Source organism: Paramacrobiotus metropolitanus, unplaced genomic scaffold (genome assembly GCF_019649055.1).
Source record: "Paramacrobiotus metropolitanus isolate TYO unplaced genomic scaffold, Prichtersi_v1.0 Parri_scaffold0000144, whole genome shotgun sequence".
In the NCBI taxonomy this organism is placed as follows: Eukaryota; Metazoa; Tardigrada; class Eutardigrada; order Parachela; family Macrobiotidae; genus Paramacrobiotus; species Paramacrobiotus metropolitanus.
In genome coordinates, this window is record NW_026570364.1 from 182,488 (window position 1) to 199,944 (window position 17,457).

A 17,457-nucleotide genomic window follows, 5' to 3' on the forward strand; every position below is an offset into this window, starting at 1 on the left:
TACTTTGGATGGATGCCGGCTTTTATTTAAACGCTTTCCGGTTTTCTACTGCCAGATGATGGCTCATTCAGTCACTATCACATTAATTAATTTCTTTTTTTCTGATATTTCTGTCTTGCGTCGGAAATACTTCTGTCTCGCGTCGGAACCAGTTTGTTAAAGTTTAACTGCATTGCATTAGGGGTGTGTTAGCGCTCCAGCCTGAAGGCAACTGTAAAACCTTAAGAATGCCACTAAATACAACAACGCCATATTTTTAGCTGAAATGCAGCAGTATGATAAACATTTTTTATTTGAATAGCTTATACTTTATAGAAAAAGGACTAACTGAATTCGTGTGTTTTGCGATAAAAGTGCCCGAAAGGAGCATGGGACTCATCTTCTACCAAACGTTTTATTATTTGTAATCAAAGCACGGAGCAAAATACGTTACTACAAAGTGTAAATTGTACAGTACAGCCACTTAATAATTAACGTTTTTGCAAAAAAGTTTATTGGAAACTGGTCTAATACAACACAATCCGGAAGGTATAAAATATAAGCCCAAAGAAGATCCCATGACATAATAATGTACAGATATGCAGAGCATTCCTTGGCGGTTATCTTCAGTAAATATGTTTATCAGATCTAAAGGCTGAAAACGTAAGAAGAACAGGAGGAGCAGTGCTACATTTTCACTTGGTCTTTGCTTTATTTCATTTTTTTTAGTATGCACTTGCAGAGTCTCTAGGTTTACGTTTTATCGCTTTTGGTGCCATTGACCGGCACCAGTGCCATGTTTTACTCCCTGACGAGCTGTCCCGTTATATGCAATATGCTTGCAGGTACTCGTCTGTATTTAAGGTAATTGAGATCATCAGTTCAAGTTAATGCACACGAATCCAGTGATCGCAAAAAGCATTTCGTTTTTACTATTCTGATTATACTTTAGACATTAATTTATTTGCATGGATTTCGGGGCTTCCTTTATCGCTGCTCGTGCTTTGTTTTTTCGGCACGAATGTAAATTGGCATGTCTGTTTACAACATATATTTCGACACTTCCACGTGTGTACTCACAAAATACAAAGTTTTCTGCCTATTCGGAAAACGGGTAAATGACATAATTCGTGTAACGCGAAAAAGCGCCGGATGAATCGAGAATCGTGTATCTGCTATCCCAAGCATCAGGCAAAATGCTGATTAGTGCGGGTAACGTAAGTTGTTAGCCATGGTAAACGTTTATTTGGTCACCTGGGATATAGTTATACTGTGATGTGATGATATAGTGCTTTTACTTTATATGGTAAAGCTATATTTTAGTGCAATAATTATGGATGTTGTAGGAAATGCGAAGATCCAGCAGGAATCGTGGTGTACCTCTCATGTTATTAGTTTTACTGACATCTTGAAGTTACTGAAGAGACAGGCGCTCGGTGAACGTGAAGAGTCACGCATCATACAAGAGGAAGACGTTAGGTCTGCACTTTGCATGCTACTTATTAGGATAAATGTAGCAAGTTGTTAGGAGTTAATAAAAATTACGCCTACATTAATCATGATCACCTGTCATGAAATTTGAATTAAAACTAGAAAGCGAGTTGGTTGGGTAGCTATACCATAACGCAATTTATCCGAGAACACCAAGTTTCCAGTACCACGGAACAACTAGGACAACGGAAAAGTTTTTAGCATGGCTAACGCAACACCGATATCGCACGTTTCTCCGGATTTCTAGCGCCAACATGTGCCCAGTTCGGGAAATTATACCGAGGTGCAGTATCTGAGCGCTATCACGGTGTAGGATTTGTCTACTTAGCGTTGCTGGACTCTGCACTATTGGAAACACATTTATACTGACCCTGCGGATGATGGATAGACATTTATCGATCATCGACGAGTTACTACATAATGACCATTGCTTTTGCAGATTTATGCTTTCTGTACGTACAAATACTCAAATGCCCGAATTAATCGTAATTAATTACTGTCATATAGATATACAAGAGTCATCTTCGGCTTCGCCTCAGATACTCTTGTGGTCTACAGTCAATTCTTTGAAAAATAATTCTTGATCATTTATTTTTGAAGCTGTATGATGAAGCGTTGTATGATTAAGCGCTGTTCATAGCTTCAGTTAGCTTGCTCTAATCAGGAAACAGCATTATATAGCTTAATATCTGATCGATTCATTTTATGTGAAACAAAATAGTTAATAGCACGACTGATAATCGGAGAGCGGTCAGCGTGCTAAGTTTCTAATAATTCGGCTTCGCTACTTTTTAATAACTGGTACGTGGAAACCAATTTTGATCGAGGACAATAATATCCTTTGTTCAGTAATCAGTAGGTTTGGTCAGTAGATGCAGTAGTGCGAATTTTTTTAGTTTTTGATAATTTTTTTTATTTTTGATTCAGTCGGGAGCAAGGAGTGTGCAGTGATAACGAACAACAGAGATCACGTTGTCCTAGTCACCGAACATTAGTAACAGCAATAACGGGTCCTGTAATTTGCGTTTACGCAGCAGCTCTGGTTAGTGATACCTAAACACTGGTATGACTTGCGGGTTGGTTTTTTCTGAATTTCGATTGTTTCCGGATAACTGTTTCCAAAAAAATTTTTGACAGAGATTTCAAGCATCTAATGGTGTTTGCATTTACACGGGATGTCGTTCTACCCGGTGCTAGCTAGTTAACATTTTTTGTTTATTGGCAATAGCCACCAACAAAATAAAAACTAGCCCTCGCGGTCACACTGTTTGTGGTAAGGGGTGGTAAGGCCGGCGGTAAATTGGGGATTTCGGACCATGGCGACCGTTCGCTTTCTTAAGTAGGGGTTTGGTCGGTGGATAGACATGCCAGCTTTTGCGCAGTTCTGTTCGTTTGACAGCTGGAGCATTAGCGTTGTGCTGGACAATGATAACGGTTCTGCTCTTATCTGGACTAAGCCACTAACACTAAAATAATATTCCTTCCCTGAAACTTGAGCTTCCGTTCACTATACAGGCCTGATCGACGGTCAGTATGTTTCCTGTAACTCAGTACGTCTGGTTAGTGGATAGTGTAACCTTTGTGTGGTTCTGTTCATTCGGCAGCTCAAGAACTTTATTAGCATCGAACAGTGGGTACTGGGCAAGGGTTCCGTTGGGTTCCGTTCTCATATGCCGGTCTGGTTAGTGAGTTTTTCATTGCATAGGAAAACTCACGGTCAGTAAACTTTCGCTTGCAAACTATGGTTAGACACTGCCTGTTTTCTCACTACCACCGAGTGGACGAAGTGCGATTTCGCCTTCTACCTAATATGTAAAGGAACTACCTCTGTATGCAGGTAAATAGGAATACGTTCGCAAACTTTCGCTTTCGCACCCTCAAACACTTTTTTCGTTTCATAGCTTTCATAATGATCACCCTATGGCCAAATGGTTTGTACTTTATACATCTGTGTGAAAATTGTTTATGAGATACAGGAAGAATAAAATTTTAAAATGTTTATTCACGTGGCAAATGCATTGAGGTGGCATTCAAAAGCATCATTATGAATCCCATTATTCTTATCCCAAATTTGCATGTAAACGCGCGAGTATACCGTAGTATGAGTATTATGATTGTTTTACACCGAACCAGACAACGTCTTTGGTATTTAAGTTATTTTTAAATTTTCTGTTTATTGTAGATCTAAGCTTTTTGTAATGTATAAGAACAATGTATAAGAACGCGGAAAAGCTAAAACGTTCCAGTGCAAACGCGCTTTCCGGTTCCGAAAACCAAAAGAAAATTTCTTCGCTTTAGAGCGTTTTGTTGAAACGCGAAAAAGCTGAAAATTTTTTCGAAGTTTATTTGAAAAAAATACAGTTTTTCCGTCAGGCCTGCACACTGTTGCAGGACCTATATATACACTATAATAAAAACAGAAAGTGAGACTTTCTGTATAAGAGTGTAGACGGCTTGTTTCTTGCACGGTCTATGGGGAAATCTGTAACCAAAATGTTACACCCCTGTGATTGGCACAAGTTAGGGGTGTGGTTTACGGTATGCCAGTTAATACGGGCATACTGCATAGTCAGCATAGCTGTCGCTAGAATGTGGTTGGGCTATTAGCCTAATAATTATAGAAGTACTCCATGTGGTTTGTATCCAGTTCCCGTTTATCCCGATTATTTCCCTTTCCCATCCAGGCCTGACGGAGCTATTTCCGTAGGAAATGTCACTTTAGTGTTTTTTATTACACTACATACTCTGCATTTGAATATTAGCTGCTCCACGCAACAGTGTTTTATGTAAAAGCTCTTTCAAGGTCACCTTGAACTGATGCCTGTACCGGTACCGGCATCCGAGCGATGGTCTAGGGCAGATATTTGAAAGCAAAATGCATGTGGGACCCTTTTGGGACATGCTGAGTTTAATGGTGAAATCGGTTTTTTAATTTACTTAGCGGTTTTTTCTAGCCAAGTTCCACGGGGCGGCCGATCATAATATAGATCTATATATATATATATATATATATATATATATATATATATATATATATATATATATATATATATATATATATATATATATATATATATATATATATATATATATATATATATATATATATATATATATATATATATATATATATATATTTCCTTGATTGATATTTCCTTGATATAAGGACCTTTTCGTTACCACGGACGCGGTTTATCGCCATAAATTAATGGTTAAAACCGATAGATAGTTAAACTGCCAGTATTGTGCGAATAATTGACATCTGAAACTGATTTGCAAACAGGTGGTTTGGCTTCCCAAATATACTTTGGAACATGAGCGCTCGGCTAAAACTACCATACTACATTGCCAGAAATAGGCAAGTGTTTTATATGACCAGAGCGCCGGTGCTCTGGGCGCAGGAAATGTCCGCGACGATGTCGGACTGGTAAGGATCGAAATAAAACAAGTCATATGAGTAACTGCAATTATTTTTGGAAAATTTAGGGGCCCCAGAATTCAGCATGCACAAATTTTATCTTATCACTTCTCATTCTATATTCGGTTCTTTAATGATGAATTAAAATATTGATTTGTCAGTGCACAACAAATTAACAAGGCGTCCTATCCTAGGTCTTTTAAAAGCATATCCGTGACTTAAACTTATTATATGACAACACTTTAAATCGTTGTTAACTGTTTGAAGGTAACTGTTTAAAGGTCATCGTTTACAATCTCTATGTTTTCACCTTGTTTATTGGTTGGGTGAGCTTACATTATTAACCCTCTGCCGTGACACCTGTAATCTCCTTAAAACTTGGTCCTCTGTAGGCTCCTGTTAATCTTTTCCTTGGAACGCTTATTGATTATTTACGATCCGTTCAGATTCCGCACTCTTAAACGTCCCTTCGTAGCCCGCATAATTATTTTAACACTAACGTTCTTAACCGCCGCGTTTACCGTCTTCAACTTTGTTAACAATTTTATTGTCTGGCGAGATGATCTATGGAAAGCGCTGCCAAGACGCCCTTTATGGCTGATCCAATGGGAATCCATACAACTGAAAGCCGAGGTCATTTATCGCCTTGTCACGTTCTTCATCCTGATCATTCTGAACATTTCGCTCATTATCTTTTTACACCATTACGAGTCGACGCGCTCACTGGCCACTCAGCGCCGGCATTCCCAGCGGAAAGAGCGTCGCAGTAACATCGTCCTCCTCAGCTGTGTGGCGTTATTCATCCTCTGCCGTACACCTAATGTAGTGCACAATTATTTAATTATTGCTGATGATAATCACGCGTTTGACTTCACACCGTCCGCCCGCTACTTCGCCGCGGCAGTTGTCAATGGGATCCAGTATGTAAATTATTCACTGAAGTTTTACGTTTATCTCATTACGGATCGAAAGTTTCGCAATGAATTTATACGGTTGTGCGGCACCATATGCGCACCGCTACGAAGGCATTGCATCTGTAAAAGGACAGATGGGACTGCAAGACTGGGATCACTGCTGCTGTGCAGTGTCAAGAGGAACTACACGGTGAAAACGAGCGGTGATTCTATTGAAATGAGCGATCAGGCGCTGGGATCACAGCTATCCCAGCAGTACTCACAGGCAGACAGATAGCTCCCTACAAAAGCCAGCTTGCGTATTATTTTATGTTCTCGGCGCTATCCCTCGCATTTTGCGGTATTGTCATAATTATCTCAATGTACAATAAATACAGCACTTACTGTACCTAAGTACAGTCTGCACTTTATTGCGTGGCTGAATAAGGATTTGATTCTTAAGTATGTAATGTACGAGTATTCATGGTCAGTGTAACAGACTTATAACAGTGTGCTACAGATTGTCCTGTCCTCATGCAACTCTGTACTTCATGCTTGTCCGATAACGTTTCATTCCTGTGGCCACTTTATTAGAAATTTTAATCAAATTAAACGTTTGAAATTAATAAGTCTCGCTGGTTCGCAAGGTCGCGGTGTGAAATTGGTCGCAAGGTCGCGGTACTTGTTATAGCCCTTATGATCACTCACTACTTCAAGTATCCTTAGTCTCACCACGCGTCGGATTGCAAACGCTCTGCAAAATAGCCACTCACTTTTGGGGTACCTATGTCGAAATGTCCGTCTGCCTCACTCTGCCAGCGTTCAACATTCGCAGCGATAGGAACAACGCACTAATGCATCACTATAGCCACTGGAAGAAGTTCTTGCACGGTTACGCCCTGCCGGACATATGCAGCAAACGCGTAGAATGCGCGTGGCAGTCTTTATGGCATTTTTCGTAAACCAGACTCTGTCATACGACACCGTGGATCGACTACAATTTTACGCTACCAACTTTTTATTACTTATATAAAAATTTACACAGATTATTCTTTTTAGTTAATCAGAGAGGCCATAAAAAGAGTTTGTTTGTTCTGGTTGGTGTTCTCGACTTCTCGTTGCAGCAGAATGACGGAACAGGGGGTGTGTTCGTACGGCTTCCTCCGCAATATCATCTGACTTGTGAGCAGAACACGATCTGGGCCATTCGCCCCCGAAGGTCTGCTGACTCATTTAAATTAGTTTTTCATCTTCTTGTTTCAGGTTTTTTCGAATTAGTGATGAGTAATTTTATTTTAATCCCTTGCCCATCTAAGAAAACCACGAAAATGATTTGCAAGTAAGTAAAACACTCAGTCGATGCCCCAAGGCACACATTCTAGCGTTGCTGTATCTGTAATACACTACGTATTAGAGAGCAAAAGTCATAAAATTTGTAGTAATTCACTAATCCGAAACAGCGAATGCATGAATTCCTTGGAATAGCACAATACCTATTACTAACGAGCTTTGTTTGAGCTTCATCAAACTGAACGGAACAGTAAAGGAACAAAAACTGTAGTGCCTTAATAAAACCACGGTTAAACTTCAAGTGCGCGGCGTGAAAATGATTTCGTAAGGCTTTGGGGTTCGTAAGAAACTGACAGAAAAATTATTCGGATCCGGCTCATTGCCCGGCACAGCGGAGACACTGAAGCGCTGCATGATGTTGGTGAAGAACAGATAGGTTTCCATCTTGGCCAGAGATTCCCCGGGACACGAGCGTTTCCCTGTTAAGAAACGCTGTCAATCTTTAAGACAATAACTTCTTTACATTACGCAAACTAACCGATGCCGAACGGAGCGAAGCCTTTGGGAATGAACACACTGCCGTCCTTGTCCAGAAAGTGCTCCGGATGGAAATCCTTCGGATGTGACCAGTACCGCGGATCACGATGCATGGCGTACGTGTTCAGTACCAGGAGACTGCGCGCCGGGATTTCATAGCCGTTAATCTTCATCTCGTCGATGTTGGTGTGCGGTACGCCCATAGGTGCCACAGAGCCCAGGCGCTGCACTTCCAGCGTGACCGCATCACAGTAATGTAAAGATGCTAAAAAGAACGCACACATTTCATGTTTTCATTGAGTGACCTTTTACAGTAACTTTAGTATACGCATAATTAATCGACAAAGAAGGTGACCTTTTTACTCACGTCGATCTTCCATGCGAATAGGTCTATCCCGTCCGATCTTGTTGTCAATCTCTTCGTGGACCTTTTTCTGAACTTCCGGATATTTAACCATGTAAATGAAGGCCCACAAAATTGTCGAATTGGTGGTGCTTGTACCGGCGGCAAAAAGATTCAGCAGTGAAACGGTCAGTTGTTCCTCTGCAAAACGCATTAAAGGTCAAACTCTGTTTTGTCGTTATTACAAAAATTATATTTTGTACCCGTAAAAGTCGAATCCGATTTGGCTTTCTCCTGATTCTGCACGATAAAAAAATTATCGATATAATCCCCCTTCTCCTCAATCTTTGACTGGAAATCCGGACGCGATTTATGGCTTTCGATCAGGCACTTGACGAACCGCTGGATCTCGCCCACATTCCCGAAGAATTCATTCCAGGTATCGTGGATTTTCCCAAAGGGTACATACCGCAAAAACGGCAGGAACTGGATGGGCGCAATGACGTTCAAGATGCGCAGGTTCTCCTCGAAGAGATTGGATAGATGGAGGAATTTTTCATCGGTATGCTCGAATCGTCGGCCAAAAACCAGGGCGCAGATGGCGTTGGAGATGGCCAGGGTCAGATGTCTGTGGGGGTCAAACGGTTGGTTGGCATGATCACGGAAGATTTGGCACACATTGCCAATGTTCTCCAGGATGTCGTCTTCGAACCAGGTTTTCCCCATGCCCAAATCACGAAGGGTGGACAGGGCAAAGCGGCGATGCTCGCGCCACAGTTCCCCTTCACTGGCGGCCAGACCTGTAAAACACTTGGTGAACGAATTGTTTGTCTAACAGTAAGATAACAGCGCGATAACCGTCAGACTGCAGACAGGGCAAAAGATAATATTTCTGTCAGCATCGATACAAATGAATATACAGATAAAATGCAAGATAACTTATAAGTACGGTTTAAGAATCTAAGAATATCTAAGAATGATCTAAAAATATTGTCGATTTCACTTTTCAGCCTAATAAGCAAATTTGTTGTCTGGGGAGTAAACTCAAATAAGCGCTGCGCTAAAGTTAATCTTTCTGCACTGCTAATAAATTTTTTCTCAGAAAAGCCGGAAAAATTATTGCGATATTCTACGTTTTTCAAAAATAAACTAAACACATCGTTTACTGCATTTTATTAGTAATAAATTGTTTTTCAATTTATTCGAGCAGCTGTTGACACTGATAAATTTGCCATACTGATAATAATCGCTTCGAAGACGAGCTGATTTACCTTTGCCTTTTAAGATGGTATTCAAAATGAAGTACTGGTCGCGTCCGGCAGTATTTTCATCGTTAAACACCGTCTTTGCCGTATCCGCATCGGTGATCATCACCATATCCCGGATGCCCAGCTGCACCGACATCACTCCGCCATATTCCTTCGACCATTTCGCCAGCTGTTCCGGCGGATTAGAGCCAAGATTCAGCAAGTTGCCGAGTACGGGGAGACCTAGATTTAGCATACATACCGTCAGGTGACTTGCGTTTCTTAAGCATTTATTTCGTACTGCGACGCCCGCGCACAAAATCCTTAATTCCAGAATATTTCCACTATATTTAACATTATGCATATTCTTACCAGTGGGTCCAGGAGGCAATTTGGGGTTGCGACGGCGGAGAAAAACAGCTGCCAACAATGCTGCAACGATGCCGCTTAAAAACAGCCACAGCGGTATCATCATGGAATGTGCATGGAAAGAGATCAGAAGTTAAAGCAGTACACAACGTTTTTGGCAACGTTTCTTTCTAAAAGAAACCAGAACTTGCTTTAGAACTGCGAAAAATAAGATAGGTTGCAATGTGCTGATAGTTCAAATGAAAGCTGAATTGATGGACGTGTGCGTTTGCCGAAGCGGTCATATTTATACAGACATACAGTATATCTCTTTACGTAATCAGTTTTTCGAATCAGCATGGTAATTGTCCGTAATACTGCGATAACACCTGGACCATGTGTTGTTGTAAGAAAGCTTAAGAGCGTATGCACCGTACATGCATACCAGTACACTACAAACTTTTCAGGCTATGCTGTGTAAGTACATACGGCATAAAGCAGAAACTACAATAGAAAGTCAGTGCAATAGCATGTCGTCGGTTGTGAACTTGTGATGTACTTGTACACACTTAACCGGCGAGCAGTACTTTCCATTTTTACGGCTAATTACGTGCTGTACGTTCCCGCCAAATATGATTTCACCGGTCAGTATCAGCTGTTATTTTTATGACACAGCAGTTTAGATCAGGTTTGTAGATGTGTACTATGTACTCAGCATTAGTATACTTTGATGCCATCATGCGGTATAATACAACGAAAAAATTACCGGGGCAATAACAAAAAATGGTCATGACTGCAATAATAAATGCGCATGTACAGTATATGTATGGTATTCTACATGGACTACATAATATATGCAGGCACTAGGATAATAGGCCCGATAACTTACTGTAGTACAGTGTGTACACTATTTAATATTCATTACTGTAATACAACAACCGGATTATGCTTTCCGTTCCCATTCGAGCTCAAGTGAGTCAAATTCATTTGTGCCAAAACTCATTGACGAGCCGTTATATTCAAAAGATAAATTTATACGGCCCCCGAGTAGATGCCGCTCAAAAGCTCGAATTTAAAGTCTACATGTACGTATGTTCTCAAAGTAGCCGATGGTGAACAGAGGCGATTCAGCACGCCGGTTCTTCGGTGCTGCTTGTTGAATGGGGAAGCGGCAATTTCGCATATGGATTCTCATTGATCAGGACACTGAGATAATCAGATGTATCCGTACCATTACTGGCAGTGTCCTCCACTTGTAACAGTTGATCGAGGAGATTCTGCTGTAACAAATTAAACTGTTGATAAGGCAAATCCATACTAAGGTAGATTTGCGCTGAATCGTCTCCGATCAGCGAAGTCAAATCTTTTTCCAGCTGAGCAAACTCAGGTCTTTGATTCGGTGATGTTGTCCAAGAACTAAGCATTAAACTGTAACTGCAAGAAATTACAAAGCGACTTTTGAAACTCAATATGAGTATTTGGTATTTACTCAGCTTTGCAGTAACTTACATCGACGCCGGACATAGTGATGGGCGTTCTAACCGCATGCCGGTACACAATGATGTCAAAAATTCCAGAAGGTTTGAAGTGTTAAAACTGCTGCCGGTGTAAGGCGTTTCTCCCAAACTGAAGATTTCCCACATCAACACGCCAAATGACCATACATCCGACTTCTGATTGAATACTCGCTTCATCATCGATTCCGGTGGCATCCACCGCACAGGCAATGCTACCTAACCGTCAGAACACAGATTGAAAGTTTCAGATTTTTATACTTTACTCATTAAAACTAGAAAAATTTATCTAAATCAGCATACCATCTTTTCAATCAATTTTTTAGCCCGTTTAAACATGCTTTTTCGTAAGTTCTTTTGAAAAACTAATACATTTCCCTCCTGGCCATGGAGGGCTAACGAAAAATAGTGACGCTGAATCGCCAACCGACACGAGTTGATAAACTACGGTATTTCATAAAGCTAGTTGTAATTACATCAGTCTGAACCAGAACATATTCTGGCATTTGTTTGGCCAAACCGAAGTCGGCAATTTTAACCACATGGTCCTGGCAAACAAGGACATTGCGAGCTGCCAAATCCCGATGGATAATGGAGCGACTGTTGAGGTAATTCATGCCGCGGCTAATCTGGAAGGCAAAATTCAGCAGATCACTGGTGGACATTATGCGCCCGTCAAATGACGTGTTCTCAATCTGCAAAGACTGTTGAACGCGATCAACTTGTTGTTGCCTCAGCCGGAGTTCTGCGTCATTAACGGTCAGCATTTTTCCTTCGGAAGAGATCTGGTTGTAGAAGTATATGCCACGATGAAAATTCAAGTAATTTAGCAGCGAACCGTGTTCACAGTACTCCAAGAGTAAAAGAATTTCACCTATACAGTAAAACACGGTGTATACAGTACGCGCAAAGTGATTGTGATTTACATCACAAAAGATTAATTGGTTAACAACATTTTAGGTGAATAATGTCATAAACTAAATTACAACTGAATGTAATAAGGTAATGCACTAGAATAGAATAGAAAGATGTTTTAGTCTGTTTTGTGTTTTAGTAGAATAGAAATCAAAGAGGTACGGGGCAGAAAACGCCATTTGCTAATGTATTATGACCTTTTACAACGGTTCCCAGTAGATTGATGATGTTTAAGTGGCGACCAGCTTTTGTCATAATTTTCATTTCTTGGATCAGCTGATTCCGTTGAAGTTGATTCATTTGATTTTTCCCACTCTTTATGGCCACAGTAGTTGGAAGCGGATGACCTTTGAGACCTTTAGCAGTTCCCTTTCGGACTATCCCGTATTCACCTTGGCCCAAGGTTTCGCCTTTAGAAAATCAGAAGTTAACCAAATGGGCGTCACTTGGAGGAAATTAAGATACTATAAGCCCGTCTAAAAAATTCGAAGAAAACTTTAACAGAGAAATCTGATTTCCCTGTTAAAGTTTCTATCGATTTTTAGGTTAAGTCATAGTTTTTTGGATTCCTCAAAAATTGAAAAACAACATTGACTTGATTCGTTTACGATGTCACTCCAGCGAAGTTACGAACTACTCCGATGGGTACTTAAGACTCGAGGGAGGGAACTCTGCGCAGTTTTATTTGGCAGAATGTTGTCTCACAATATTGGCTGTTATCCATTATAACACAGCGCTGTAGCTAATGCGCACTAATCCATTTTCTACAAGGCTAGGTGCTGCACGCTTAAAGTGCTCACCTCATTTGGAGATGGATTTATACCATGTGTAAAGTGTCGACAAAGATAAACCAAGAAACCTGTACACGAAAACCTACCGATTTCCAGATTGGCCAGTGGAATTTCCAGGGTGCCAATATATTTCCGCAACGCTGTTGTTGTTTCTGCGTAAATATCGTTGCTCCGAAGGTTAGTATCACTGGAACTAAGATCTTGTAGGCTTATGACAGTATCGACACTGCGTACAAAAGGTCGGCGCTGCGTTTTCCGCTTGTAATACAGGTATACGAACACGCTGACGAGAATGAGAAGCGTTATAGCCGAAACCGTTGACACAACTATGACAGTTACTTGTGGACCCTGACTTTGTGCAGTGTCACTGGAAGCGTTTGGACTTGCAGTTACGGATAATGGGGTCGTTTTCACCAGTAAGCTTGTTTCGTGCAGTGACTGCAGCGTGCTAGCAGCGCTGTTTCCAGGTATCCATTTCCAAGGATCAACATTTCCCTGCCTTACTATGACATAATCGACAAGCAGTTCTACCGGAAAGATTGTACTGTCGTCAACTTCCTGCATAACGGATGTCCCCATGTTAATCTGCATTTTGTTGACTGGAATAACTGTAGTATTGGTAGTCCAAGAGATAACCTCGTCGTCAAGGATCCACACTATTGCTGTTTTGGTCCATATTAGTTTGTAGACATGATAATCCAGTGTCATGTCCACTTCTCTGGAAAAAGTTAGATGAATTATTTTGACTAGCTCAATAGAAGACTGCAATCTGCACAAAGCAAAATTTTGGACGATAGCTGCACTGATGTTGATATGCGTGGACCTAGTACTAAAATAAAATTTATAACACAAACTCTTGACCTTTATACAAACAAGAATCGTTTCATCGTTTCTTCGGTAAATTACGTAGTACTGGTGATTCGCGCATTCTTGTGTGCGAACAATGGAGGTTGATGATCATGGATTTGATCGAACAGGGTCGACTAAATAAAACTACCACTTTTAAAATCAAGGTGTACTTTTAAGAAATTGAAATTGTGGGCAATTTAGCGTACTAGTTGGTAGCATACAAGCAGAGAAAGTGGATGGATTAGGTAGCAGAAAGGAAGAGACTGGTCGAACGTTTCGGGATCGAGGTGATTCATACTGTTGTTGTACTTACTATATTATATAGGTGTTACAGACTCATATCGGTATGCTTCCACACTCACAGGTTTACACTGATTAAAATGATTAAAGTTTAAACACCGAAAAACACCCATAATCATTATTGTTAACCAAGATCTATGGCGTGCACTCAAAGTACCCAAAACAGCTGTTGCCTTTCCTCTGACCACAGGCTTCATACAATGCGGCATGCGCCACACTTACCTCCAGTGCCACTCCTCAAACTGTTGGTCATCTCTCTCCTTACACGTGTAAGTATAGAACCCCGTAGGAGTATCTCCTCGAGCATTTAAAGCACTAATCGAGGATGAAAAGTCGTTGTGACATTTATCGCTCAACGGACCGCAGTGGAATTTAGTTAAGTACAGCCCAAAGAAAATACCATTCCCTTTCAGAGATTTAGCTTTCCATTCAACCTCACCAAAGGTGAAGCTGAAAAGTCCCATTGAATTCACTGATCCAGAAGTATAATTAGCTGATTCAGAGTTCGATTGACTCGCTTCTTTTCCAGCAATCAGCCGTAAGGTACCGTTGTTCATAATGACGTTGCCCGGTAATAAATAACCGTAAGTTTTATTGCCAATCAGGATGCCGCTAATCGGACGCCATTTAGAACTGTCCAGTGTTTCGCCATCGAAGTCATCTCGGAAAACTGCATCCGTTGCTCGAACGCGACGATGCTTGGCCAGCACTTTGGCGGTTGGATTAATGTTTTCTTGCCGCACTGTCACACAATCAATAAGGAAATTGGTTGATAGCGATGTGTCGTTGCTTCCTTCCATGCAGAAATCCGTCACGATCACACCCTTATACATTGCGCCTAGAGGTATTTTTTCTGAATCGTATAGCGAGTACACAGGTTCCCCGTTAACCAACCAGGCCAACGTTGTCCTAGTCCAGAGCAGTTTGTTGGGGAAACGGCATTCCAATAGTATATCCGCGTAGCTAAAAAAAATCGATACATGACCTTTAGCACCATTTAGCAGCTTCCACCTGTGTGAATTTTCAGACAGATTTAGGGTTGATTTTCTTTGTACAAACTTGTGCGCATTCATCATTTAAGCTCAATACAAAGAATAAAAAGCCTAACAGGGATGAATACGTAAACATATTATGTTGAAATCCACTGATCGCATATACTGTATTATTTTATCTGCATATATACCCAGTTAACTTAAATTAGCTGATGACTGAAATGCTAAAATCGAAATATAAAAATGTGCATTATTGTCAGACATCACAACGAGCTAATACTTTAAGCAAGAGCTCAAAAGTTCACTACACAGTAAAATAGAAACTGAAAATGAGTTGAAGAATCTCGCTCATACCGCTTAACGATTTCACTGGCATTAGTTGCTCCACATAACCGGAAAAGTACGGATAATCTGATGATGTTTAGGCTTTCTCCGCTCGCATTGATGACACCCACAGCGTATGACCCGTGGTCCAAATCCAGAGCGTCCAATGTGGACCGGCATGTTGTATTAGACAACCACAACACCAGAGACAGGCATTGTCCGCTGGAAACCGTAGTTTGCCATTTAACTTTGCCGTACCCAAGGTGAAACTTGTTTTTGGAATTCAACAACAAAAAAGAACTATTTTGTTTCGAAAAACGTTTTCCAGGCTGATTGATAGCCAAACTAAGCGAACCGTTCTCAACTGTGACTATCCACTGCGACGCAGATTGGTTAAAATCGAGTTCTGTTTTTAGGTGTGCTAACGGTAAGCATTTAGAAGCAGATGTGTTATGCGCGCTACGGCTAAGCACATCGCAAAACGTTTCTTGCAGCACCCACGTGGGACTGACAAAAACTGAAAATATGGCCCAGTGAATGAATAAAATGGCGAGCGAGCCTGATAAAAGACGAATTACGCTTCTGTCCGAGGATTGATCATTCATGTTGGAGAGAGTACAGTACCCGTGCTCGGTACAGTGGGGCGTCTAGGGGGTTGCGGTATATCAGGTGGCAACACCGAGGCTCCGATGAAGGAAACGTTAGTGATTCGAAGCTTCGTTGCGTACATCCACAACACAATTAAATGCAAAACCCGCTACCTACTTCCTTACTAGAGAACAGTTGCGGCGTGTCGTCTTCAAGGCTTAATCATTGGTTAGACCACCAGCATGGAAAAGTCGCTGCATCGGCATAATAAAACACGCTTATGAAGACCGCGCCGACGCATACTCTAAAGTACCCAGCCGAGAACAATGGACGGAAGTAGTGATCAGTAACGTACTGCCAAATCATACCAAAGTTTAATAGTGATTTTGTAAACAAAAATTTAATGCTGCAAACGTATGTATCAACACATCAATGATAGCAAAGCGCTTATGGCAGGCACACTAAATCCTTAAATTAAATTACAGACCGTGTCTGTACCTGCGAGGCTGCGACTGCAATGGGCAAACTGGCACCTTAACGGATTTTCGGTAAATTGTCCGCGCTTCTCCCGAGGCCATTGCTGCAGCCGGTTTTAGTCAAAAAGGTGTTAAGCAGCAATCTGACACCTAATAACTGCAAGATATACACCTACTGTGTGAAATTGCAATAGTCTGGCTGATTTCCAGGAAAATGCCACTCAGTTCATTTGGGTAATGGGCATATTCTGGTGCTATCTGGCGCGGCCTTGCAATATTGAATATATTTAAATGTTTTCGCACTGTATTGCTTCACCGGCGCAAGCACTTCATAATTAAAACTAGACCATTCATACTTATTTTCAGCGATTTTCAAGTAATTCAGTGAACGACAGCTACCGGATGAGCAGTAACCGACTTTGCATTTGTAGTTTTATGACTTCTATCTGGTTTGTATAAGATTTCAAGATAAGGAGAATGACCATTTCCAGTAATATTAAAATTATGGTAGAACACGGAATCATTCATATAAATCCTTCAAAATTACAATCATATTGTATGCAACTACGGTACACCGTTTGATTTACACGCCGATTTCCTTTTGCATTTTACACCCTTTTATAAAGGACAGATACTGAGTAAGTACTATGTTTGTGGCCAGTTTGTATAAGTTCATGACCAGGAACGGCCGCAGCTTTGGGCGACTCTACCAATTGATTTGCCATGGTTTGGCAGTTTAGCTGACAATTGTGAGTGTAAACAAACTGCCATCTTCTGCTAGTGCTTTCGAAAGCAGAAAGGTATGGAACGTGGAATACGGTAAATAATTGGTTATGTGAAATATGGCCACGCTTCGAACGTTTACTATAGCACCACACCGATAGTCGTTTGTGATTCAACATGCTAAGAGAAAGAGACATATATTTGCCAGTCAAGCAAATAATATTATATTTTCCAACTCTTGGCTCATCAGAATGGCAGAGACTGCACCCTAAGTACCTATTGCGCGGGGTCTACTTGTTATGCGGACATATTTTGTGATGGCTAAACTGTTTCATGCGTGTATCTGCAGCAGTACTTATTCTAAAGCAGCGTATCTGCATTCAGTTAATATCTATACACCCGTGCGGGTACTAACATGCATACACCTGAGATGCACATG

The 17,457-nt window shown here is 41.0% G+C and overlaps 2 protein-coding genes across 2 annotated transcripts; both read right to left on the minus strand.

Annotated features, from left to right (window-relative positions):
• Positions 1-7,061: 7,061 nt before the first annotated feature.
• LOC129599374 (cytochrome P450 2J6-like) lies at positions 7,062-9,843 on the minus strand. The gene is made up of 6 exons (XM_055497597.1): positions 9,571-9,843; positions 9,223-9,441; positions 8,215-8,751; positions 7,976-8,152; positions 7,610-7,873; positions 7,062-7,550 (listed from the first exon to the last, which is right to left on the minus strand). The coding sequence occupies exons 1-6, from the start codon at positions 9,671-9,673 to the stop codon at positions 7,369-7,371; spliced, it is 1,482 nt and encodes a 493-aa protein (XP_055353572.1). The 5' UTR covers positions 9,674-9,843; the 3' UTR covers positions 7,062-7,368.
• Positions 9,844-10,543: 700 nt separating this feature from the next.
• Positions 10,544-16,277, minus strand: LOC129599366 (mast/stem cell growth factor receptor Kit-like). The gene is made up of 7 exons (XM_055497586.1): positions 15,262-16,277; positions 14,138-14,878; positions 12,853-13,484; positions 12,173-12,385; positions 11,537-11,934; positions 11,056-11,279; positions 10,544-10,980 (listed from the first exon to the last, which is right to left on the minus strand). The coding sequence occupies exons 1-7, from the start codon at positions 15,834-15,836 to the stop codon at positions 10,674-10,676; spliced, it is 3,090 nt and encodes a 1,029-aa protein (XP_055353561.1). The 5' UTR covers positions 15,837-16,277; the 3' UTR covers positions 10,544-10,673.
• Positions 16,278-17,457: the final 1,180 nt, after the last annotated feature.

Excerpts from the sequence above, each read along its gene's own strand:
- LOC129599366 (XM_055497586.1), bottom strand. The coding sequence starts at position 15,836 with ATGAATGATCAATCCTCGGACAGAAGCGTAATTCGTCTTTTATCAGGC. Across the intron at positions 12,386-12,852 it reads ACTGGCCAATCTGGAAATCG|GCGAAACCTTGGGCCAAGGT; the intron begins GTAGGTTTTCGT and ends GATTTTCTAAAG. Across the intron at positions 11,280-11,536 it reads ATGTTCTGGTTCAGACTGAT|GTAGCATTGCCTGTGCGGTG; the intron begins GTAATTACAACT and ends TCTGACGGTTAG.
- LOC129599374 (XM_055497597.1), bottom strand. The coding sequence starts at position 9,673 with ATGATGATACCGCTGTGGCTGTTTTTAAGCGGCATCGTTGCAGCATTG. Across the intron at positions 9,442-9,570 it reads ATTGCCTCCTGGACCCACTG|GTCTCCCCGTACTCGGCAAC; the intron begins GTAAGAATATGC and ends TGCTAAATCTAG. Across the intron at positions 7,874-7,975 it reads TATTCGCATGGAAGATCGAC|CATCTTTACATTACTGTGAT; the intron begins GTGAGTAAAAAG and ends CGTTCTTTTTAG.